General features: G+C 40.0%; 1 protein-coding gene across 1 annotated transcript; it reads right to left on the bottom strand.

Moving 5' to 3' along the window:
* Window positions 1-9,014: 9,014 nt before the first annotated feature.
* Window positions 9,015-25,133, bottom strand: dnajc10 (DnaJ (Hsp40) homolog, subfamily C, member 10). Its single transcript, XM_042426243.1, has 25 exons — window positions 24,886-25,133; window positions 21,804-22,067; window positions 21,458-21,620; window positions 21,219-21,269; window positions 19,501-19,583; window positions 19,057-19,188; window positions 18,171-18,264; window positions 17,938-18,015; window positions 17,702-17,745; window positions 15,938-16,003; window positions 15,500-15,565; window positions 15,304-15,393; window positions 15,058-15,168; window positions 14,867-14,981; window positions 14,310-14,437; window positions 13,654-13,770; window positions 13,442-13,543; window positions 13,160-13,220; window positions 12,877-12,971; window positions 11,591-11,724; window positions 10,721-10,774; window positions 10,422-10,569; window positions 10,139-10,261; window positions 9,495-9,602; window positions 9,015-9,417 (listed from the first exon to the last, which is right to left on the bottom strand). The coding sequence occupies exons 2-25, from the start codon at window positions 22,026-22,028 to the stop codon at window positions 9,406-9,408; spliced, it is 2,400 nt and encodes a 799-aa protein (XP_042282177.1). The 5' UTR covers window positions 22,029-22,067; window positions 24,886-25,133; the 3' UTR covers window positions 9,015-9,405.
* Window positions 25,134-25,725: the final 592 nt, after the last annotated feature.

Below are 25,725 nucleotides of genomic sequence, written 5' to 3'. Positions count from 1 at the left end.
TCCTGATGGAATCCGCTGGCCCCACAGCACATGCTAAGCGCAATATTGAAGATGCTCAGAGCACTTTTGTGTGTTTGCAGGACAGGCAAATGCTGCAGCATATACGTGGCTGCACCGTGGCAGAGGCGCGTCATGTTAAATGGGACATTTCGTGGGATCTTTCCATTGCCGAGCTGAAGGCCTTCATCGCCCTACTATTTGTCAGAGGAGCCTATAATAAAAAATATAGAGATGGAGAGTTTTTGATCTGAGGAATGGGGGCTGGCCTTCTTCAACGCGACTATGCCAAAGAATCGCTATAGAGAGATCATGCGTTACCTGCACTTTGACAAGAAGGACAACAGGCATGCCCGTCTCTCCAGTGACAAGTTTGCCTTGATGTTTGGGGTGGATTTGTCGCCAACAGCATTGCCTGCTACAAGCCCGGGGCGAACATCACTGTGGATGAGCAGCTGTTCCCCACCAAAGCATGCTGCCGCTTTACACAGTATATGGCGAGCAAGCCAAGACAAATTTGGCATAAAATTCTGGTTAGCTGCAGACATGGAGACCAAATATCTTTCGAATGGCTTCCCATACCTGGACAAAGATGGGATGCAACCAGGACATCAAAGTCTGGGAGAGAGTGTGGTGATGAAGCTGGTGAGGCCATATGTGGCAAAGGGAAGAAATGTCACCATGGATAACTTTTTCACGTCCCTCACCCTCACTAAGACCCCTGTTGAAGAAGAGCACCAGCCTGGTTGGCACTGTCAACAAGACCAGACAGGAGCTTCCTCCTTCAGTCCAGCAGCAGAGAGGAGAGCTTGTTTCCTGCTCCTTTGTTGAGGAAATAATGTTTTAGCTGTGTGTGCTCGGGAGTGGTTGACTTGTCATTGCAGGGCTGTTTTGTTGTGAAATGTGTAGCGGTTGACGGAGGAAGTTAGCTGTCTCATTAGCTGGAGAGCTAATATCTGCAGGGTGTTTCTAGTCCAATAGCACCGTTTTGTTTTCTTGTTGTGTCATTATGCCGGTCGTTTGTTGATGTTAGCAGGACAGAGACAAGGCACTTGGGAGCGCGCAAAAACTCCATTAGATCTTCGCAGAAAATCCGGCCTGGGTCCTTCACATAGAAATCAGTCCACAGGCTGTTACAGACAACCAAGAAAGTCAGAGAAGGTCTCATTTTTTTACATTACATTACTTCCCATTCACTCATTGGCAATAAAAAACAATGAATACATGTAAATTGCTTCACAATTCTACATACAGAACCTTTAATCAATTAAGGAGACACTTGGGGTACAATTTAAGTGCACAGTCCTGACACCATGAATACTACCCAGAAGTCTGAAGGAGAGCCGTGAGCAACGCCTGGTTAAAATTCAGATAGGGATCTGTTTACCAGACAGCCTTGGCCCAAGTCATAAAATAATTTACTTTTGCGCAGCTTCCCATGAGAACGACCAGATTGAGAAGTCGTCCTGACCTGAAGGACAGACAGCTGGCTATATGGAAAATTCCTTCATATTCCTTATTACAGAGAGCAGCAAGAACACCAGACCAATATGGCGGTGGCTGAGACACATCCCTCAGCATGGATACAATGTCTACGTGTGGGTCTATGTATCTATGACTGTGAAGATGACATAATAAGCAATAATAAATATGTGTTCTGAGTTTTTCACACCACAAAAGATCCCTCTCCCAGGATGGACAGGTATGCATTAGATGTTGTGTGTACAGAATACAGCATTGAACAGGATAATAAAATTATCATGGATTTGTAATATATATGTAGAATGTGATGAAAATCAGTCTAGACGGGTCATATTAGCAAGCTAACATTAGCTTTGTCAGTTGTTTCCGTTAGCTGTGCAGCAGTTACACCTAGCAGTTACTGTTTGTAAATATTACTTAAAAACAAATCTTTATAAAACAACTAGTTTGTGTGGTGCAACCTGTTTTAATTTAGTGATGCATAAATCTCCACTTAGTATACACTTTTTATAACTAGGCTAAGTTTGAAGTTATGATTAGCTGGTGCAACTAGCTTGGTGTAAGCCTCTCCTGCTAGCATGTCACTTTCACTGTGTCTGTCTGTATATAAAGATGTAGGAAGGTGTGACATCACCCATTGGTTTCATTGGAGCCAGTTTGAAGCCCAGCCTTGCATCTTATGGGTGGCTCCATCTTTTGGAGCCAGGACCTTCCAAATAAGGAGTGTGGGGTGTTGCCTTTCACACTCTGGAAACACGCCCCACCACTTTGGACTGAAGCTAATGCTAGCTTACTGGGAACACTGAGTGGTGCATTTGAGATAATGTTAGCTGCTTTAGCTAAACTGTGCTAACAGGGCAGGTATCATATTACCTTGCAAGGCCGCTGGATTTGCGAGATCACAAGATCATGCAAGAATCCATCTTGTCAGGCTTCAAGATATGTACTTTTGGCCGTACCACAGTGGTTTGGACCAATCAGCGTCCTATGAGGAGCTACTGGCAGCTACAGCTGTTGTTTAGGTGTGACAACAGCCCGTGATATACAATGATAGACGAATGGTTCATCCAATCACCTGTCAAGTATTTTTGAAAGTGCCTGCCCTTTTCCAAACAGTTTCCAAGGATGACTTCTCAGATAGCTCTGTGTAATAAACCATCTGGCACATCAGGTTACGTATCATAATCAAGTAACATTAAACTTAGTGAAATATTGCGACAATTTTCTGACTCAGTGCGAGTCCTGGAGTTGGGGAGAGCAGCAGGTGAGCCAACTGTCAATCACAGCTGTCAATCAACGCCTGCACAGCGTACCCCTCCGTTAACGGAGCAATAATTTCCGATATTACAACCAGTACATATATTAGAGTCGAAAAAATGATTGACCTAGTATTTCTAGAGAGAAGGTGAGGTTGTTTTTTTTGTTTTTTTTTTACAGTAAATGGGTGTCATAGCATCTGTTGGCCGTCAGTGGTATTGCACTTTAAGACACTTCCTCATTGGCATAAACCTCAAGCTGAGTTGCACAACAGTAATTTTTGCATACAATGCAGCATATTGTTGGCAGAAAGTGTACATGTCATTTGTGCCATTGAGAAATTTTTGAGGGCACTTTTTGAGGATAAATTTACACACTCATAATTCAGACACCCAAATTAAATGGCAGACAGTAAATATAGTGCATTTAGGCATGATTTTTCACATACTGCTTTTGATTTCTTCCCCAAGACTGAGCTGACTGATCATCTTAAATTAGTGTAAATATGGACTGAGATAGACCAACATATCAAGACCAAGTATCAAACTAGAAGAGAAGTTGAACCTTCAGACCTTAAATGTTTTTCACTGATGGGAGTTAAGTTTGTTTGACAAAACAGAGGAGCAGCAGCATGAAACACAGCTAGCGTGTAGTGTGTGTGTGTGTAGGCGTACTTCCAGTAGTCCCTGCCTACTAATTTCCAGCAGTGTTTTCTCAGCTGCACTTTCCATGAGAGAGAAGAGAAAATGTTTTCATGGATTTACTGCTATTACACCTCCTTATCCTCCTCTGCTCTCTTCCTCTCCGTGCTTCTCCTTTCTCCTCTATCCCTCTCCACTCCTCCATGTTTATTTCAGCTGACTCTCTGACTGAAAACACACCTGGTGTTGGTATAAGGTGTAGTCTGTTTCTTGAGGCTGAGTGGCTCTATTCATGTTCCTGAGTGCTGACACGGCAAAGAGTGACAGAATTTTTTTACACTGACTGACCTTGTTAAAGTTACAGCTGCATGAAGTGATTTTTCAACACCAGAGGGCAGAAAGTGTACAAAATAGTTAGAAGCCTCGATTTATTACATCAACTCAAGTTGGGAAGGCTACATGTTAAAAAAAAAAAAATCCAGCAGAAGCAGAGCAGCATGGTCATCCCATTGTAGTCCACATTGTGTTTACTGGTTGACTGTCAGACCAATATTTGCTTTGGCCCTGGTTTGGTCCAATAGTTAGTGGTGTTTTACCCATAGTTTTGGTCTAATATTCACTGCTGTTTTAGCCATAGCTTGGTCTAATATTCACTAGCGTTTTAGTCATAGTATGGTCCTCTGTTCTCTGGTGTTTTAGCCATAGTTTGGTTAAGTGTTCACTAATGTTGTAGCCATAGTTTGGTCTAATATTCACTAGGATTTTAGTCATAGTATGGTCCTCTGTTCTCTGGTGTTTTAGCCATAGTTTGGTTCAGTGTTCACTAATGTTTTAGCCATAGTTTGGACTAATATTCACTCGTGTTTTAGCCATAGTATGGTCCTCTATTCTCTGATGTTTTAGCCCCGCTTTGGTCCAGTATTCACTGGTGTTTTAGCCATAGTTTGGTCTAATATTCACTGGTGTTTTAACCCATTAAGTCCAATATTCACTGATGTTTTAGCCATAGTTTGGTCCAATATTCTCTGGTGTTTTAGCCATAGTTTGGTTCAATGTTCACTAATGTTTTAGCCATCATTTGGTCTAACATTCACTCGTGTTTTAGCCATAGTTTGGTCTACTATTCTCTGATGTTACAGCCCGCTTTGGTCCAATATTCACTGGTGTTTTAGCCATAGTTTGGTCCATTATTCACAGATGTTTTAGCCACAGTTTGGTCCAATATTAACTGGTGTTTTAGCCATAGTTTTGTCTAATATTCTCTGGTGTTTTTGCCATAGTTTGGTTCAATATCCACTGGTGTTTTAGCCCATTAGATCCAATAATTCACTGGTGTTTTAGCCACTGTTTGGTCCAGTATTAACAGATGTTTTAGGCATAGTTTGGTCTGATATTCACAGCTGTTTCAGCCATAGTTTGGTCTAATATTCACTGCTGTTTTAGCCATAGTTTGGTCCAATATTCACTGGTGTTTTTGCCATAGTGTGGTCTAATATCCACTGGTGCCATAATTTTGTCCAGTAGTTTAGTCCAATAATTATTTAGCTCTATTCTCTTCCAATATTGCCTGGTGTTTAAACCCTAGTTTCAGTTTTGCAAATTTAGCCAGAAAAAGAAAGAAAGAAAACACAACTCCACCTATGTCTACAGCACATAAACAACAAAAATCAGACTTCATTTCCTTTTTGTTTTTATTTTTATGTTGTATTTATTTACTGTAAGGAAAACAAAATAGTTTAGACTCTGACAAAACAATCCAAACTTAGGGTCCACTTGCTAGCTTTTTTCAGAACTCTCAACCATATCACATGGTCTTCATCAGTGGATGGAGTTCATGCAATCATCATCTTTTGTCATTTGAGCTCAATAGATGTTATGATTTCACTTTTCCTTTTTTTTTCTTTTTTAGTGATTTGCACTCTTAGAAGTTTTTCTTCTTTTAGAACATCAGTGATGAAGACTGTTATCAGCTGAAAGTGCTGCAAAAAGTGGACCATTTGTCAAACTACTCCTTCTACTAACTCAAACTCAAATTACTTCTGCCTATTGGCCAGTACCCTTGCAACTCAAAATAAGTATTTGACATATGACGGTATTAACAGAAAAACATCCATAAAATTTGAAAAATGAAAACTTTTTTTTTTTATTTCCGCTGTTGTCATTCATTGCTGAAATTAAATGTTTAAAACATACAAACTCAGGCTGATAAGAGTTTCTTTTGCAAGTTTATCATTGTGATTAGCCATGTTAAACTTTACATCTGTTAATCAGAGTACAACATCACAGGAAGCACTGCTCTCCAACTCAGATATGCACAGCCAAAGCTCCAACAGTCCAACACAGTGAGTGATTTTAATCTGACATCATCAACACACACATACACACACACATACACACACACACACACACACACACACACACATGCACACACACACACAAACACACAGAGTACTGCCAGGTTGGTTCCCACAATACCTCAGTGAGTGTTTGTCCAACTTGCTGCTCCATTTCACATCATGAAACAATAGAACGCACACACAGTAAGTGGTTCCAGTGGTTTATGGAGCAGTGCTGCGTCAATGGTGACCTCCAGCTGCCCACAAAACAGAGAGAGAGTGAGAAGGAGGGAGAGGTATTCAGAAATGTCCTGGTAATAATACTCAAAGAGGTGGAAAGTACCTTGAGAACATTTTTAAGTGCTAGTCTTTTACTTACACTTTGTGAGACTTTTTACTCTGCTTAATTTGTCTGATGGCTGGAATTACAAGTTGTTCTTTAGATTCTGCAAGTTAAACTCATAAAATCTGAACTACATAGAGTTCAAAATGTCTAACGCTTTAATCTGGTAGGTACATGGTTTTCTCCCAACCACACAATGGTATAACAGAGGTTAATTACAACTTAGTCTGTTGTCTTGAATTACTGGATTTCTTTGGTCCAGACTGAAATATTTCAACAACTATTGGATGGATTATCATGAAAGTTTGTATAGATTTTCATTGTGCCCAAAGGATGAAACAGACAGGCTTCGATGATCACCTGGACTTTCCATATAGCACCACCATGAGGTTGACATTTTTAGTTTTTAGTGAAATGTCTTGATAACTATTAGATGGATTGGTATGGAATTTGGTACAGATATGCATGATGCCAAGAAGATGAATCCCAACCCTCCAACATCTTGGCATATAATATGATATAGACATTCATGTCCCTCTCAGGATTATAATGACTCAAGTAATCCCTGTGTTATCTGCTGAAATTTCTTCAAAATTATAATTTGTCCAACACTTAAGTTTATGACCAAATACCTGCAAAACTGACATTTCCATCAGCCTAAACTTTACTTTGTGTTTTAGTGCTAATTAGCAAATTTTAGCATGTTGACACACTAAACTAGGATGGTGAACATGGGAAACATCATACCTGCAATACATAATCATTGTCATGGTGATGTTCATTAAACACATTTAACTCAAACTGCCACTGTGTCCAAGTACAGCCTCACAGAGCTGCTAGCATGGCTGTAGACTCTTGGTTTTGTTTTAACCTACACAGTCACATTACAGTTCAAATACACATCAGTAAAAACATCAGTAATATATCACTCTCATCACCGTTCATAACACTATGACATTACAGCACTACCTCTTATGGTCTTCATTTCAGTCTTGAATTCTAAGTAAGGATCATTTCTACATCAAGCCCAAATTTATGTGCATGATAGCCGCACAATACCACACAGGTAACAAAGTCCGTATAGTCCTTGGAGTTTGACCAATGTTTAAAGGTCTGCATTCTGCTCTTCTTTGCTGGAACATACATTAGGTCCGCTGTTAAACATGCTATCTTTCAAGGTAGACAGAAGACATTTGTGGGATCATGAAAATACATTTTTCAAGACACAACCCACTGCTGGATTAAAGTAACATTTTCACTATTCCCTCAAGGTTTGTGTAAGGAACACTACCAAATCAGAGTTACGCTTGGAGTGCACAGTTCATAGATGAGGCTAATATTACTGCTGACCAGACAAATAGAATACAAAGAAGTGAACCGTTTTGTCTTGGGCTTTTGGCTTTGTTCTTGTGAATTTTTTCACATCATAATTTCAGTACAGACCTGGTGTGCCACAGCTTTAAACTCTGTCCATTACTGAACTCTGTCGACCATCAACAGACTATATTTTTACAAGGTTATTAGCTGAGCAACCCACCTCCATGTTGTAACTGCTGTATTATACCACAGTACATTTCCTCTGTACATGACAGCAGTGATACACATTTACACGTGAATGTTCTCATCACTGTGCTCAGACCTGTATTATGACTGTTAATCAGTGTTACAACTTGTAGTGTCACCAAGACTGTTCAGGTACTTCCTGTTTCCTGTTAACGTTTTCCCAGAGGGATGATTGAATAGAGGAGCAACAGTGACACCTGCTGGTTTAACTGGAAACACTGAAACATTACAAACCATTAGAAAGCTGCAGAACCCACACATTTACTAGACTGGGTCTGTCTATCAAAGTCACACACTTTTTTGTCACTTTAAAAGATGATTTTTTTAAACTAATTAACAAGAATACTACACTACTACCACTAATTACACTTACAATGTTTAGCATTACAATTATGCATGATGGACACGTTCCCAATACACCCATAAGGCATCCTGAGCTCACTTAAAGGTTGTTACAAACCAGTCTAAACATGTATGAATTTCAATAGCATCTCGTTTACTTTTTTTCATATTTTTCTGGATCATCACATTCTTTTCAGTCTACTGAGTTGACTTACAGGTATATTTTTCTTAAGGGAGATGAAGTGAAAGCTTTTGATTCCACTTTATTTTCTGCACATACAAGCCAAGCTTCTTTGTAATTTCTTTATATTTGGATAGCATCTATTGCTTACTTTGTTCATATGGATCCTGTGCTCATTAGAATTCTCTGCCAGAGGAAAAACTGAGTGAGCAGTGACACCTGCTGGTCAAAGTGGAAATATTTCAGAAAAAGATCCCTTCCTGACAGGTTTTAAGACATAAAAATATTCTGCTTTGAATAATTGTCTGTTGTAGTTTTTCAGTTGAACAGTTCAATATATTAGTTACACATTCTTAAAATTACATCTACATTTACATCTTATTTCTCAGCTACATTATTAACTTTTGTTAGTTATTAATTATCAGTTATAATCATACATAAAGTTGTCATCTCTGATGACAACTAATAACCATAACTAATAAATAATTACACAGGATTTCTGAAGGGAATGTGCTTGCTGTTGCTTGAAAGATTCAAACTGGAACTTAACACACAAAATGTCCTCTTATTCTATACTCTTTAAAGGATAAAAAGGATACTAAAGTTTACACACATCCCACAACTGATAGATGGATGAATTCCTGATGTAACTTTACATGACATCAAACCTGAGCCTAATGATAATTTTTGTAATCGATTAACTTGCCAATCATTTTCTACATTAATTGCAGCATATCCTCACATATGGCAGGCTGGAACTGCTGAGAATGGTAATTTTTGCCATTCAACTTACACAAAAATAGCTAGGTTTCGTAATAGAAGTGGAAATAAAAATTGCAGTAAAGGTTGTAAAAGTGACGGGACTCTTGAAATGTTTCAACTTAAACAGTTTTATTCTGAAGGACCAACCACTTTTACATGAACAATAAAATACAACATTGTCAACATCTGGCTCTGTGTGTGTGTGTGTGTGTGTGTGTGTGTCTGTCTGTCTGTCAGTAACATGTTTAGTATACAGTGTCTCACAGTTTTACTTCATAGAGTAAATACAAACAATGGAGACAAATTAAAAACAAATAAAAACAAGGCAGAAGTGTTCAGTACATTCAGCACAGCGGGTAACACTGTCCAGTCTGTCCTTGTGTTACAGCTGTGGTCTTGTCTAGGAGTGCTTATTGGCTAAGCATTGTGCTGGACCAATCAAATCCACTTCTGTCCCTCACTGACCAATCAGATAGATTCTTTTGGCTCCACCCCAGACCATCAGAGCTCGTCCTGCAGGGAAAAGATGGACGTCAAACTCAATTTCACCGGCTGGTTTGCGCATGCATTTTAAGTGAACAGCGACTTACTTTCAGATTGTTCTGTAACCGTGGCAACAACTGTTGTAGTCGCTGTCTGATGGTGTCAGCAATCGAGTTAGCCTCCCGGCTATTGATGTGTTCCCCGCTGTGTTCATGCTGTCAACACACAAATCATAAAATTAGAAATGTTTTTCCACTATGGATCAGTGTTCAATCCATCTTTGACTGATTTTCTAAATTATTTTAGGGGCATTTTATGTCTTTATTAGATAGACAGGAACTGAGGGAGAGAGAGATGCAACAAAGGTCCTTGGCAGGATTCAGACTGGCCAGTTGTGGTTCATGGTTGGCACCTTAACCCCTGAGCCACAGGGACGGCCCGTTTGACTCTTTCACACCAGCAACTTAACGCAGCTCCAATATGTCTCAAAGCAAGTTAAAAGTAGAATAAGGCTGATATCTAAAATTGCAAACAAAAACACAGGAGTGAAACTAAACTCCCAACCATAGAGATTCAGATAAAAGTTACAAAAGAACCAAGAGCTGAACAGACAGACTTTTAAAAACGGCACTTTCTCTGTTGTCACCACAGCTGCACACGTGTTATTAAAACAGTCTGTGGAATAAAGACTTGACCAAACTGTGTGTGTGTGTGTGTGTGTGTGTGTGTGTGTGTGTGTGTGTGTCCTCACCCTCCTTGTTCCCAGGTATGGGTAGAATCTGACAGTTGGGTAGGCGGTGATTCCAGCTGATTGACAGGTCTGATAATGAGCCTGACAGTCCACCTTCCCTGCCCGAACCTCCCCTTTAAGAATCTGTCAATCACACAAAGAACATCCCTTTAAGAGCCTCAACTATAAAGAGAAGAGTCTGGCTTAGTTTGTCGGTAGTCTGTCGGTTGTCTGTCCTGGGCTGTGAAAGAACTAAGGCTACTGGATAAAAAGATTTGTTTACAAAAAGGAAAAGGTGCCTCACCCGAGCCAGGACCTCAAACTCTGGGGCAAAGTGTTGACAGGGTCCACACCAGGGGGCGTAAAAATCCAGAACCCAGTGATCCTGACCTGACAGAACCAAAGACCTAAACGAGTCTGGAGTCAGGTCCACTGACGCCCTGGGCAGAGAGCTGTACACAAAAAATATGTACACAAATACATATCTGTAAGATTCCACGTGAATCTAATCACTGATGAAAATAAAGAAACACAAAGAAAGAAAGAAAGAAAGAAAGAAAGAAAGAAAGAAAGAAAGAAAAAGAAAAGCAGTTTGTATCTCACCTCAGTGCCCATGTTCTCAGTGAATGGGCATCTCTGTGCCAACCATTGTAACTCCTGAGTAGACAGACAGACCAATAGGAAAACAGGATCAATAAGCTGAATCAAAAGGACAGTAACACATTCTGACTAATAGTCTGTTAGTTATTCAAATAGTTATTCAAAATTAATGTTAACACTCCAGTTCATGGAAGACATAGCCCACAAGGAGCAAGCAGTGCAAACAGACCAGAACCTAACATGGAACCCTGAGGAACTCCATAGCTAATCAGCACTGAAGACCGGGACTCTTCAAGATCACAAATTGTTTAACTTTGGTCTCTGAACCTGCAAACATTGTGAAATTTTGGGAAATCCTCTTCCCAAAATCCTCTCTGTCTTCTCCATAGTCAGATGAGAAGGTGGATATCAGTTTCATCTCTGTGCATCCAGAACAAAGACAGGTCCAGGATGCGTTTAGCCAAGGCTGAAAATAGGGGAAACTGCTACCCACAACTCCTGTATGATTTACATGTTGCATATTGTTAGCTAACAAGCTATTCACCATTCCATCCTGTAGTCAGCTGGGTTTAGTTGAGAGCTCAAACCTGGCAACCCCACTATGAGGGCAGGACTTTTCAGATGCGGTGTGCAGTCACTGTGCTTAGAGGTTATTGGTCAACAAATATCTCCAATGCTAACTGCTGCTAAAACCACACCGTCTCCTTTTAACATTTCTATTTCTACACTTGATCAATAAACAATATAGATACAAAGTGTAAATCGGGATAAGTTGTAAACTGGATTTTTTTCTCTTATGATGGAGGCTAAGCTGGCATTGTCACTGCCAGTGTATATTCATGCAGTATGTTTATTTTAAAGTGTGATACATACATGTAGCGATCTTGTTGCCTGGTGTTGCCAGGGTACAGGCGGACTTCAGGGTAAGCCCTCACATTCTGACCCTGACAGAACGACTGATACCGCTGACAGTCAACTGAACCAACCAGGATCTGACCTGACAGCAGCTGCATGGTAAGAGAGACACACAGGTTAGACAGGTTACACTCTGCTGATCACTAGCAGCAATACTGTGATAGCAAACCAAGGGGAAGCCTCATCATTCACTGCACAGACAATTTTGCACTGTTTATGTTTAACCGAGTTAAAATCAGCCAGGCCGATATTAGATTACTGCAGATATATCGGTGAATATATCGACCAATAAGCAACAATAAATGTAAGTACAGAAATGTCAAAGATACGATTGAGGTCATTCAGAAACAGTGTCTCCATTATAGAGTTTGTTCATCAGAGAAAACTGACAAGTTTAATTTTTCAACTGTCTGCTCAGTACATATCTTGGTGATGAAGTGCTGCATCAGATGACCTGGTCTCCACAATCACCTAACCTAAACTCAATTGAGATGGTTTGGGATGAGTTAGACCGTAGAGTGAAGGAAAAGCAGCCAACAAGTGCTCAACATATATGGGAACTCCTTCAAGACTGATGGAAAAGCATTCCAGGTGACGACGTCATGAAGCTGGTTGAGAGAATGTCGAGAGTGTGCAAAGCTGTCATCTAAGCAAAATGTGGCTACTTTGAGAAATCTAAACTATGAAAGACAGTTTGCTTTATTTATACTTTTTTGTTTAATATGCAATTCCATATGTGTTATTTTATAGTTTTGATGGCATCAATATTGCTCTACAATGTAGAAAACAGTAAAAGTAAAGAAAAACCCTTTTGCAGGTGTGTCCAAACTTTTGACTGGTATTGTTCCTTCCAGCACTTTGAAGAGACACTGGCTGCATACAGGGTGTGTTTCTGTTCACTGATCTGCTCTGATCATTTCTATTATTTTGTTTAGATTGGGTTGGTTTTGGGTTTTGATAAATGCCAAATCAGGGTAGGTTTTCAAAAGGTGTCATATGCTGTAGTTTCCTAGTTTTAGCCTCAGTGTTTGTTAATTCCTCTGCAGAATGTTGTCTGGTTCAGGTTATAATCAGTTTATGTTTCAGTAGACTGTAAAATTCAAATAGAAGTACTACTCTGTGCTGGTTGTCCCTACACCAACATGCTGAGGTTCATTCATTATTTCAAGTCTGTTGCACAGTCCAGGCCGTTTCACTGTGCGGGATATTTGCACTGTATGTGTGTGTATGGTGTGTAAATGTACCCTGGCCATGCGTCTCCACTCTGGCATCAGAGCCTGACAGGGACCACACCATGGAGCATAGAAATCTACCGCCCAGATCTGCCCTTCATCTCGACCTGCAACCACATGAGAGGAAAGGAGAGAGGAGAGGAGAGGAGAGGATAACAAGCTCAAAGAGGTTGCTTGGCAAACCATGTTTTATATTTTGAGAAGAATTTCAGTTTTGTACAACCCAAAGAATTTAGATATCTGTGTCTGTGCAACTGGACCCTGGTCTATCTGTTATTTTCAGGGCTGGTTTTACCTTTAACTCTCTCAGTGAAGCTAGAAGGATCCAGGACCACCACAGATGGATTGACCAGATCCTGCATAGACAGAAAGAAGTTCTTTCAGCCAAGTCTGGTTGATGATGACTATTATTTGTTGAAACCATTTTCAGGAAGGACTTGCCAGTGCAGGCATGTTCTTTTTTGCCTGTGTTCATGTTTGTTTCCCAGTAAGGCCGCACATGTCACTTAGTGCTTCAAAATCAATAGTAGTCATGTGTATTATGTGGTATTAGTGTGTAGCTGGTATGTAGTAGTACTTGTATGAACTCCAGGATGCCATCAGCTGAATGTTGCCCTTCATATTCATGAACAGAGGAACCGTTGAAGATGACTGTAGTGGGATAAGCCTGGATATTATACTGAGACAGAGGGAGAAACAAAAAAATGAACCAATGAAACAACCTGTCTGTGGTATCTACCTGTCTCCAATACATAAACAATGGTATGGTCCACGTATGCACATGCTTACCAGAGAGCAGAGGTTGTGGTGGATGGTACAGTCCAGAGTACCAAACTTCATCTGCCCCGCCAACTGGATGGAAGCCTTTCTCAGTTCAGGAAGTAAGGCTCGGCATGGAGGACACCACTGCACACAAGAATTACATATTTATGAAATCAATATCTAACTAGGTGACGTCACAAGATTTATTTTCACTGCATGGCCAGATCTTTATTACACCTGCAATTAATAGGACAATAACCCCCTTTTCACACATATGGAATAGCAGGCTCCCTCTTGCCTCTCACCAGCCTGAAGGTTACAGGCGTGTTTAAAGTTAAGCACGTAATGTACATGCTCAGCTCTGACTGGGTGGTTATTTTCTCCTGTTGTCACTCTACCTGTGTGCAACAAAGTAGTTCATTTGTGCCTGCCTCTCCTTGTCTCTCTCTATCTCACACTGTTTGTGTTGTAGGTGTAACACCATCACCAGCCCTGAAGGTAAACAGGATTCAGGAAGGCTGGGTCATCAAGTTGCAAAGTGTGAAGTATAAAACTCTCTGAGGTTAAATCAAGCCTATCAGTACTGATGTCTCATTCCCACCTGTTTATTTATCAGGAGGATGTGCTATATGAGACATTATATCCTGTTCTTGTGCTTTCCTACTGATTTGTTAGTTACACACCGGGGCAAAGAAGTCCACCAGCCAGGGCTCCTTTCTGTCTGAGGGGAAGTTGTCTGGCCTCAGAGTCGTCACGTGAGCGCGAACGCTATCCCTTGCAAAACCCACAATGTCGTACAACACATCCTTACCTACAAACAGCCATAAGGGTTAGACAGACAGACAGACACATAGATACATCTCAACAGCAGAACAATTTCTCATCAAACGAATAAACTGACTGACCACAACTTAAAAAAAAATGACAATGGCAATACTGCAGGTCATCAGGTTTGCTGAAAAAGGAATAAAGGGACTAAATGCTAAAACATGTTCATAATGGTAATGCTAACATGCCAATGTTTAGCAGTTATAATGTTTATCTTAGTTAGCAAGTTAGCATGCTAATTACAACTAAACACAAACTTAACATGAATTTCATGGCAATCCATCTGGTAGATGTTGATATTTCAGTCTGGACCAAAGTAGTTGACCAACAGACCTACATCCATGCTGCTAACATGGCTAAAACAGTGCACAGTGGAAACGATAGTGAAGTACTGTTCAGTTGTAGCCCTGACCATGGTGGATCTCAAAGTCGTGGATTCCCAGTCCTTTGAAGACAGCCACGCAGGGTTTATGGATGTAGAGAGATTGACACAACTCAGAGTCTGCCATACAGTTTACTCTGCCAACCTGGAGAGACAGACAGGCAGTGAGACATACAGGCAGGCAGAGAGACAGGCAGACAGACATGCAGACAGACAGGTACCTGTATATGGTCATTTCGGAGGAAGGCTAGTAGCTTCTTGTACTCGTGGGAGGCGGAGTTTCTGTCTCCAAATGTAAAACTGACCAACCAGCGATGATGGGCCAGCTTGCTCTGGCAGAAGAAGTTACATATCATTTACTGGATCTATATTTCAGCAGTAGTATAGTACATCCGCACTTGAAAGTTGTACAGTATGTTTGAGTGTGTGTTCTGTAGTGTACATATATAGTTGTGTAATGTATGTACCTGGAAGCTCTCTTTGGTCAGCAGCTCCAGATCAGGCAGATGGCTGATGACGTGATTGTAAATCTCTTTACTATCCAGAGTATTCAGCCACTGGAACACATGCACACTGAGTCAGTACTGCAGTATGTTACACAGTATTACTACAGAGCTACAGTATACTGTCCACATACAAACAGGAATGTGTTGTGTGTCCTACCAGAACGCTGCCGTGTTGATCCAGAGAACTTCCAGGTGGGAACAAAGCAGTCGCTCCACTGGTTACCTGAAAAACAGCAGAATGATTAAACACTAATACCAGTACTGCAACAAATATACCATTGCCACCAAAACTACTACTGCTACTGCAACTTCTATTGTTTCTGTTGTTAATCATTTTTACCTTAAAATGAATCTAAAAACTGTTCATGGCAGCTGAGGGCATGGTGTGCTCAGAAACAAAACATTTCCCTGTGCTTCTTTGCAGATGATACTTTGCTTTATCTTCCACATAGAGCCATCTGGCTGGAAAGGATCCTGGGAGTCTATTCAGTTTTTAAGGTTATTCAAGTTTTTTCCATGAAGAATAACATGGAGGTAAGTTACAGTAGCAGTATCAGTACTACTGCAGTAGTATTGCAATAGTGCTGAGTGTTACCTGGAAACTGTCACAGAGCTGTTCCTGTGAGGCGCAGTCCATCCATCCCACCTTCACTAGACCATCCTACACAAACATGCAAACACAAACACACAAACACATTAAGCAGACACACTCAGATAAAACATTTCTACCGACGTTATTCAACCAATAGGATCAGTGAATTTATTTTATTGTATAAACACTAACGCTACTAACACATTTTCAGCAGAGAACCGAATGGTGGTGATGTACCTTACTGTAAATGTACAGTACCATACAATTTTTAAGATAAGATATGATTGAGATATATCAATGAGCGAAAACACTATAAAAACCTTTTTCAAATATTACTGAATTTATTGTTTACACTGTGTGAGTCCTGTACAGAAATAAAATATGAATGATGTAATGAAGTCAAATCTGTTTTTCAGCTTGCATGTTCTGTTTTAGACAAACAGTCTGTATTCCTGCTGTGTGATATTTTGATGATTGCAGTTAAGGGTGGGTGATATCTGAAACCTGAAATCAATATTTGGATTAATTGCCATACTTATCTTGGTAACGATTAATAAACAATATTTTATTAAATACACCTGTGCACAAGCTTTCAGTCCTCACAGTGAAGCTATTATTAATTATTTGCACTGAACACTGAACAGAAAATCATAAGGACTGAGTAAATGTTAAATAAATGTAAAATATTCAGCTGTTAAAAAAGGAAAATCAAAGTAAAATATGCTCTATTTCATATCTCTTCTGACTATTATGATAATAATCATTAAGTATTATCAAAGTAATTTAATTTAAATAATATTAATTTGAATAACACTGCTGTTGTTTCATTCCATCAACCACATGTTTTAGGGTATGGAGTGAAATTATTTTCGGCTTGTGTAACAGACTGCTGCATCTGAAACAACCTGTTTCAGCCTCCTGACTGTGGGGATGTCCAGAGCTAAGTTGTAGCTACCTTCGGGTCAACACAGCCGATATACTCAGCTGCTCGTAAACAGAACTCCAGAACTCATTCCTCATTCTCAAAGAGTGGTAGCATTTATTCTGTAGCTCATAAAAGATTCACATGTTCACTACTTACTGCTCACCAAACTTTGCTCTGACAGCCCACTGAAGCCAAAGTACCCTTGAGGCCAGCATGGCATCTTTTTTTGTACCACCTCTTTTTCATCTGAACCCGCCTCCTGCTGCGGTTTCTCCAACATTTGAATTGTTTTTTTCTAGACAAGATTGACTGGACACGCATCATTACATTGTTTAAAATTGCAGGTGGAAAAAACCTCAACTTATGAAATGGCCATATGACCACACAGCAAACTCAATTAATTGCCCAGCCCTAATTGCAGGTGCAATTGATTAATTATATCAACACAGAGCTACAAAGGTTATGTCCAGCTTGTCAATATCTAACTTAATCAAATGGAATGAACTTTTTTACATCTTCAGGTCTAAAACTACTACAAATAAAGCAACAGAAAAAAATACTCTTGGTTTAACTGACAAAAGACATTGCTTTGTTTTGACGGGTCACAAGAACCTCTGCTCTACATGACAGTGTAGCCTCACGCATTAAATATATTATACTTGCTGTGTAAAATAGCTTCTCATATCTTTTTCCATTATGAACATTGAGTTTTGATTTCTTTGGAGTGTATTAATTTCTTCTGACATTAGCAAAAGGAAATCTATAGTTAGGTGGAGGAGGCCTGCCTCTGCTAGAAACAGCTGTGGGGAAACTCTTTGATAATATTACTTGTGTCTTCATACCAACATTCCAGCCAGCTTCTGTCTTGTTCTTGGCTCCAGGCAATCTGAGAGAGAAACAGATCAGAAACAGATAAGTCAAATCATTAGTGCTACAGGACAAGCTAGACAAGACCAGTTTACAAATATGAGCGTGTGTGGCTGCTCCCACATATACAGTACACATGGACACATGCGACTGGATGTTTCAGCTGACATTCAGACAACACTTTTAGGCATCATATATGCACGTGTGTTACCTCCAGTGTCAGAGCAGAAGGTGATCAGCCAGCCCAGCCCTAATGAGAACGCAGTCTCTATCTCGCTGAACACATTACCTAGCAACAACACAACCACACTCGCAGGTCAGACCACATAGAACGATATCAACTAGCCTCATAATCAGACTGAATTGCCATTTTGTTTCATTCATTTCAGATTTGGAACCAGGTTAGATGTAAACTGTAAACCATGAACATTTCAGGGTAGTTACCTTGCCAGAGCTGAGTGACGGTTGTTGTGATAAACTGCATGGAGAAGCGGACCAGGTTGTCTTTAGAACGCTCCCCATTGAACCTCTCTGATTTCTACAGAAAAACAAAGTCATCAGTCATCATGAGTTAAATCAGTGGTTCTTAAGCTGACATGCTTAAGAGCCATTGAAAGCATGACTGAAGTGGAACACATCTGAAGTTGAATGAATCTGATTCATGTGGGAACCTCTGCCTCTGATGTTAGCAAAACCAGAATTCAGCTTAGCAACATTTATTTATTTATTAGATACAAACTCAGACAAATCCAAAAGTCTCTCTTTCTCCTGGGTCCACTGTCAATGTAGCAGGTAAGCCTTGTGTTTTTGTCTCTAAACACTCAAAGTTTCACTTCATATTCTAGATATTGATTTTTCAGTCAAAATCAAGTCGGCTTGTTTTGTTACATTTTTCCTCAACGTTATCACTGGTCCATTCAAATGAAATCACTTTACAGGGCGGGCATGGAAGGAACATTTTGAGAACCTCAGAGTTGACATGATGCACATTATGGTTTAACAGAGTTAACCTTAGCCTTTAGTAAAATATAATATGATGACTTTTAGCCTTGCACAACTTAATTTAACCAAAAGCGTTTTGATGATCTGTCATTGCATGAGTTTTCAAGTTATGCTGACTGCTGAGTTTTATTAATGTAAAGGTTGTTTTCAGTGTAAACACAGCAAAAAGACATGGACTGTTTTTAAATGGAGATTAAAACCATTAAAACCAGGCAGCAAAAAAAAAAAATTAGAAACTGATGCTGGATAAATTTTTCAGTCTTCTACTTTCACTGACTGAGCAGATGCATTTTCAATTTAACCATAACATAACATACAGGACACAAACCTGTCCTGCTCTGTAAATGAACAGACTGGGGTAGCTGTTGATGCCTTTCCTCCTACACAGATGGTTGTTGTCACCACAGTTCACCGCTCCAATCCTGATCACTCCATCCATCTCCTTGGCAAACTCCCTCCACTGAGAGACAGACAGGTTAGAGAGACAAACAGATGTTGCTCTATTTGGTTAACACTTGTCTGTCTGTCTCAGTAATTATCGACTGCTAATATCTACTTAAGACAAGGTACATGGTACAAGGCTAATGCAGATAAAACTTAAGGAATAAAATTTAACAGAAAAGCTATAAAATGTACAGTAAAACAAAAAAGGCTAAAAAAATAAAGGGACAAATTTAATACAGCTAAAAGCATCTTGAGTGGATGTTCTGTGTTCGGTGTATGAAGTTTGTGTTTAATATGTATGTGAGTGTGTATTTTAGTGTTGTGTTACCGTTGGAGCGAGCTGATGACAGTGTGAGCATCGTGGGAAATAGAAGTTGATGAACCAGATTTCTCCAGAGTTCACTGCTGCTTCTGAAACATAAACACACACATACCAGTCACCACCTGCTTACTCAACTACCTGTCAAGTCTCCTATTGCACACATAACACTCTAGTTTTAGTGCATCTGCTGTTACTTCACAGCTATAAAAACTTCAGTAATAGTGCCAGAGAGGCAAATATAATGTATGTAAGGGTGGAGAGAAAGTTCAAGTTTTGATAAAGCTGTTCTGCTCTTTACTGAGGGACAAAGATGTAAGAGAAAAAAACTATTTACAGAAATAAAAAGAAATACAGTAACAGTCATGAAAGTTATATATATTACACAGTCTTAATGAATGCTCGAAAGCAGGCTGGTTATGCAGGGACTGTTTTCTGTTTCATTGTTCTTTTTTGTGCTTTGTTTGTTGTATGTTCTGCTGAATTGAACCTCTGTCAGCTGTGTTAGCACATAAACTTAAAGGTACTCTGTGGTGTTTTTGTCCTCTAGTAGCACGATGGAACAGTTTTTTTATGAGTGGGTGCCCATTTTTTCTTGTGCATGTACACACAAGTAATGCACCAAGAAACACAGCAATGTGCCAGCAAAGGCAGTGAAGAACAAGTCTGCTAGCTAGTAAACATGGATGTAAACAATGCAGGACTCTTACAGTAAACTTTAAGTATAAAAAAATCAGCTTTGCAAATATTCTATGAGGAAAGAAATGGATTTGACATGTTTGTTGGACCTCAAGGACACACACAATGTGTTTTGGTGAGAAACATTGAATGTAAACATAATGTTCGTTTGTTCCCAAGACAAAGGGCCCCTTTAAAGCTACATGAACAGAGTTTTGGCCACTAGGGGGCAAAAAACATCAATGCAAGCTGTCAGTTCAAAAGTCACCACCATATCCCCCAGCATTTTAAAGTTGATCTGCTGGAAGGGGCACTACAGCAAGTTTACATACGAGGTTCAGTTTACTCGTCACAAAGTGTACTGCTTAGCTGGTGAAAATATATAATGTCTCCTGTGGCTCCAGAGGGAACTTTCCAAAGTTTGAAAAAATATGCCAGATGACATCATCATCATTGTAGCTTGAGCTTGAGACTTCAAATTTTTAACAGAAAGCATGCCTTATAAACTGGAGGTGTGGGGTTTGACAGAAGTGGGCATTTAGGAGGCAGGGGGTGTTTTTGGAGTTTGACACATACTAGGAACTAAAAGTCAGGATTAGAAATATTAATCGCCAACTATTTCAATAATAGATTCATCGTTTTGAGTCATTTTTGAGAAAAAAAAAGCCAAAAATTCTCTGGTTCAAGCTTCTTAAGTGTGAATATCTTCTGGTTTCTTTTAGTTCTCTATGACAGTACACTGAATATCTTTGAGTTGTGGACTGTTGGTAGGGACAAGAACAATAAGAGAATCAAACCCCAGATCTCTGTGATGGTGTGCAGGAACTTTACTCCTACATGCTCCATGAACACCCGCTGTTGTTTCAGTGAGGTGTAACTAACTAGCAAATGTGATTGTAGATGTGATGACACAGCAAATTTCTGGGTGTGAAGAAATTTTGAGCTGCACCAAGAAACTGGAATTACAGGTTCCAGAGCAACTATGGTACAAAAAAATGTTTTTCTGGAGGCGTGAAAATAAAGACCAGGTTGAAAAAAGCCGCTCTCACCAAAGTCTCCACTGTCCAACGTAATGATCTCCAAATCATCATCATAGATACCTGGACAGAAAGACAGATTTAAATATTAAACAAGATACTGTTAGAAGCACCGTTCAATTTTAGAAGAGCAGTGTGATCAGCTCATAGTTTTCAATACACAAAGTTGTAACAACAAAGAACAAAGCTTTCGTTTTTAGCATCACCATGGTTACGTGTGACAGGTGTGCTTGGTTACCATGGAGACTTACCAAAGTCATAGCGGTAGTAGCTCCAGCTCTCGTAGCGTCCTCCCTGCTGCTCATCCAATCCCTTTTCTCCATATTTATCGTATTTCTTCCTGAGGTCTTCATCCTTCAGAACCTCGTAGGCACGATTCACCTGCAGGAAACTCTCATGGGCCGAGGAGTCTCCCTAAAACACAATTTTTTTTTCCAGAGTTAGGGTTCTGCATAGGCTGATGGAGAGGTTGCCAGGGTTTTAGGACTAGTACCATGTTCAAGATAATGATTGGGGTGTTAGGGGTTTTTGTTCTACACGTAGGTGTTTCAGGGTAAATTAAGGGTTTTGTTAAAGTTTATAGTGTGTGTGACTCACAGGGTTTTTGTCGGGGTGCATGGTGAGTGCTAGCTTCTTGAAGGCCTGTCGTATCTCTCTGGTTGTGGCCTCCCTGTTGACTCCCAGCAGATCGTAGTAGTCTCGGCTCTCTGCCCAAACTGCCGCCAGCATGATGATTAGGAGCAGCAGTGGCAGCATAAGATGGACGGGACGAGGCCGCCGGACCCCGAGGGCGAACCTGTGCCCCATCCCCAGTGCTCCCATTACAGCCACAATAACCAGCTACTACCAGAGGACCAGCAACTGGAAGATACAGGCACAAACATTATTCCATCGTTGTTGTGCAGGTGGGCAAATCAATGCTACCAGCTTTACTGCTGTGTGATGGAGAAGGAAGATTAGATAACTAGTCCAGCTAACCCTGCAGCCATTAATATCCCCCGGCCATGCTAGTCTGAGGGAACTTATTTTAAAAGCAAAGATAACAAACAGCATGGTATGTTACGACCCTTGTCCTAATTGTTTTAGTTGCTCTGTGTTCCACTTTGTTCTCTGTGAGTCTGAATGTCTTCCTGCATATGTGGCACAGGTTTATTGGCTTGGGACATGGGAGTAGCTGGAGGAGTGTCTGTTGCCTATTGCGCCCCTCCCTTTATATCCCACCAGTTTGGGTTGGTAGCTAACAGTAAGAGCAGCATTTTTACCACAGGTTAAAAAGTGGTAGGTATACAGTAGGTTAAATTGTATCTGTCTGTTCGGGAAGTCATAGGGTCAAACTACCCTCTTCTTTCCTCCAACTTTTTTCTCGTGTTTGTTCCTTCAGGCGTTAGGGTTAATTGTCTGTATTTTTGTTTCATATCTCCTGATACTTGTTTTCGCTCTAGTTCACTGTCAATATAAAACTCCCTGTGTTATGTCATTCAAATGTTAGGTCCAGATTTTTCCAGTCTAGTTATTGGTGGTCAAGAGTTATTGGCTGTAGTCCTTCCTTCTGTCCATACTGGCCGTGAAGGGATCCCTTCCAGGCATGACACCAATTAAAGAAGTGGAGGATAAAACCTTCTGGTCCTTCTACTGCGTAAAAATACATTCTAAGGTTGAGTTGAAGTTAATATGAGGCTTAAGCAATCAGAGTCAGACAGAGTGTTTTAGTACGAAATGCTCTCTTTGTGTTACTGTTCCTCTACGTCAGCTTAGCAAGGAAACACTGTCTGAACAAAAAGGGTGAAATTTGTACTAAAAAGAGTGTAATGTTGGAAGATACCCACTTGATTTGTTGGGACTTAGTAATGCAAGGCCATTATGAACAAGAGGAACGATTACAGCCACCAACAACTCCTTCAATGTACATACAGCATGCAAGTCTTTTATTAAAGGGGACCTATTATGCTTATTTCCAGCTCTATATTTTTATTCTGGGACTCCAGTTGAGTTGCTTTGCATGATTTACAGTTCAAAAAACTCCTTATTTATCTTATACTGGCCCTTTACACAGCCCCTAAGTTCAGCCTCTGTCTCTAACAGGCAGTCTTAGCTCCTGTCTCTTTAAGGCCTTCCACTCTGTTCTTATTGGCCAGCTTTCCGGAAGCCTGCCGAGGGGTAGATGTATCAGAGGCATGTTAAGTTACCGCCAATGCAAACTCAACATATTCTGCTTTACTGCTTCATATTAAAAGCTTTTAAATGACTAAATCACGGGAGACTTTTATTGTGAAGAATTTACAGGAAATTAAATGTGTTTCTTAGTGTATTAGCAGAGCTCCGTTAGTGGTGCTAAAAACGAGCTGACACAACAAGATATGGAGATATTTGGAGCTCTTTGTTCAGCAGATCAGTTAGAAATAATGCAAGGATTAATAGTTCAAGCAGAAACAGCCACAGTGATGATGATGTCTGATGAAGAGCTACTGATGACCAGTACAGCTCCAAAAGCTAAACAACTTATTCTACTTTGCCTGCTGTGTAATGGAAACACTACCCCCAAAACAATGGAAAAATGCCATAGTGTTAGTGGAGCGGAGCAGTGAACAGGCACACTGTACATGGAGCAGATGACCATATAAAGAAATCCGTCATGAGCCAACGTCAGATCAGGCTGAAAGTTGAAAAAACTTTGGAAAGTGAGCGTTCACAGTCTGAAGCTGGTGCTTTTTGCTCACAGGGATTAAATCTACATATGTTTATTTCTACATACGTTTTCTTCATTACTTGACACTTTGGCCACATTTAATATGAACATCCGATATTGTAACATTATATGTATATGACTGACAGTAAGGAAAATCATAATAGATCCCCTTTAATATGGACCTGAACAAATTTATCCATGAAGACACATTTTGTAATAGATTAGTAAATAAAGCTTTCTGGCCTGATTAGGAGACCAAGGAGGTAGCAACACCTTCGATTTATATTATTATATTATTAATTTAGGTGTAACCATCATCAAACAAAAACGTATCCAATTATGTCAAAACCATTCCATAAATTCAAACTTAGCATGTTATGTATGTAAAGTCCTCCAACATACCCGCCTGTAAATGGGTAGCCACTTTCAAAATAAACTGCCTGTTTTCTAGTCAGTAGTAAAGCAGGTCAACAAATAAAACTGTTCCAGTGTTATTTCTTCATAACATATGTGATTCGTAGCATTTTCAGCACTTAGAAATGGTCTACTGCATGGAGGAAACAGCCATTACATAAAATTGTGAAAAAACTCGTGTAAACAGGTACATTTAGTGTGAATATACTGCAGGTGAAGTTAACCAGCAGCAGAGCAGATTTTACATGTTCACAACACGGACAGCCACTGTGACGAATACACAAAACACCCTAGAAATACCATACAAAACTCAAAGTGTTCCCTGCTGTTACACTGCCGGGTGTCCACTGAGACAAATCTACATATCCTCAGATTTTGCACCTTTCTTGACCCAGCAGAGAAGCTCAAACTAAGCTAAGCTAGCTGCTAAAAGCAGTAATCTAACTTGCTAATTAACGTTTAGCTGATTAGCCGATTAGCTTCACCGCGTCATTCAGCTTTCTGTGGTGTGTTGACGAGGCTAAAGCTAACATCCAGCTAACCAAGGTTTCAGTCGGATTAGTGAAACAGCTTCGTTACCTTTGCGGCGTCTGAACTTCTGAAAGTGTGTCTGGCTGCAGCTGTGAGTGTCCGGCTCACAGCGGCGGCGTCAAGCTGCACACAATGAAACACTCCACTTCCGCTCAGCAATCCTATCTGTAACGCTACAGCTCTGCAACACAGCGGGCTATTAGACAGACAGTATCTGTTAGAGCATATCTGTATGTAAGTCATAACAGTGTGTTACACTGACTTTAGCTGGGTGATTCAGGTCATCACTCAAAATTTGTTCGGCTGACTTTGCGCTTTCATTTTGACAGCAGAATAGTTACATCTACCGTGATGTATGCGCTAACTTGACTAATTTAAACTCTTTTTTTTTTTTTTTTAACCTTTATTGAAAGAAGTTTGTGTGTACAGCTTGAGTCTACACGCCAGGGGGACCAAAGGTTGTAATATAATAATAATAATAATAATAATGATAAAAGGTTAAATAAATATGGACAGTCAGCTCTGAAAAGTTTGGCTTTTTGGATTTGTGAATATAAAATTTGGCCAAAATAGTGAGCAAATAAATCAAATAGAACTGCGAGCAGAGATCGTGTCATATTCAGTGAATACAGACAATACATTTTTCCAAAGTAATAAAATGTGAGGGTAGATATGATCAGCAATAAATCGTGACAATTTACTCCACAGTTGTTTTGTGAGCCAAAGACCAAAATAAATGTACCAGTGCTTCTCTGAGCTCCACACAAAAGGTACAAATTACATCAATGTCTTTCTTGAGTTTCTGTAAATAATGATTAGTTGGAAAAAACCTGTGAAGCATTTTTAAAGGGTATTTCTTTGATTTGTCAAAGAAAACTCTTTCCCAAC

The sequence above is a fragment of the Thunnus maccoyii genome, chromosome 11 (genome assembly GCF_910596095.1).
Source record: "Thunnus maccoyii chromosome 11, fThuMac1.1, whole genome shotgun sequence".
NCBI lineage: Eukaryota > Metazoa > Chordata > Actinopteri > Scombriformes > Scombridae > Thunnus > Thunnus maccoyii.
The sequence above is the reverse complement of the archived record's forward strand: the minus strand, read 5'-3'. Positions and strand labels throughout refer to the sequence as shown.

What these genes read in the sequence shown, in the direction of transcription:
- dnajc10 (XM_042426243.1), bottom strand. Translation starts at nt 22,028, where the DNA reads ATGGGAGCACTGGGGATGGGGCACAGGTTCGCCCTCGGGGTCCGGCGG. An exon ending in CTTCTGCTCTGACACTGGAG is followed by an intron (nt 17,746 to 17,937) that starts GTAACACACGTG and finishes TTTCTCTCTCAG; the next exon opens with ATTGCCTGGAGCCAAGAACA. An exon ending in GCATCCTGGAGTTCATACAA is followed by an intron (nt 13,221 to 13,441) that starts GTACTACTACAT and finishes CTGTCTATGCAG; the next exon opens with GATCTGGTCAATCCATCTGT.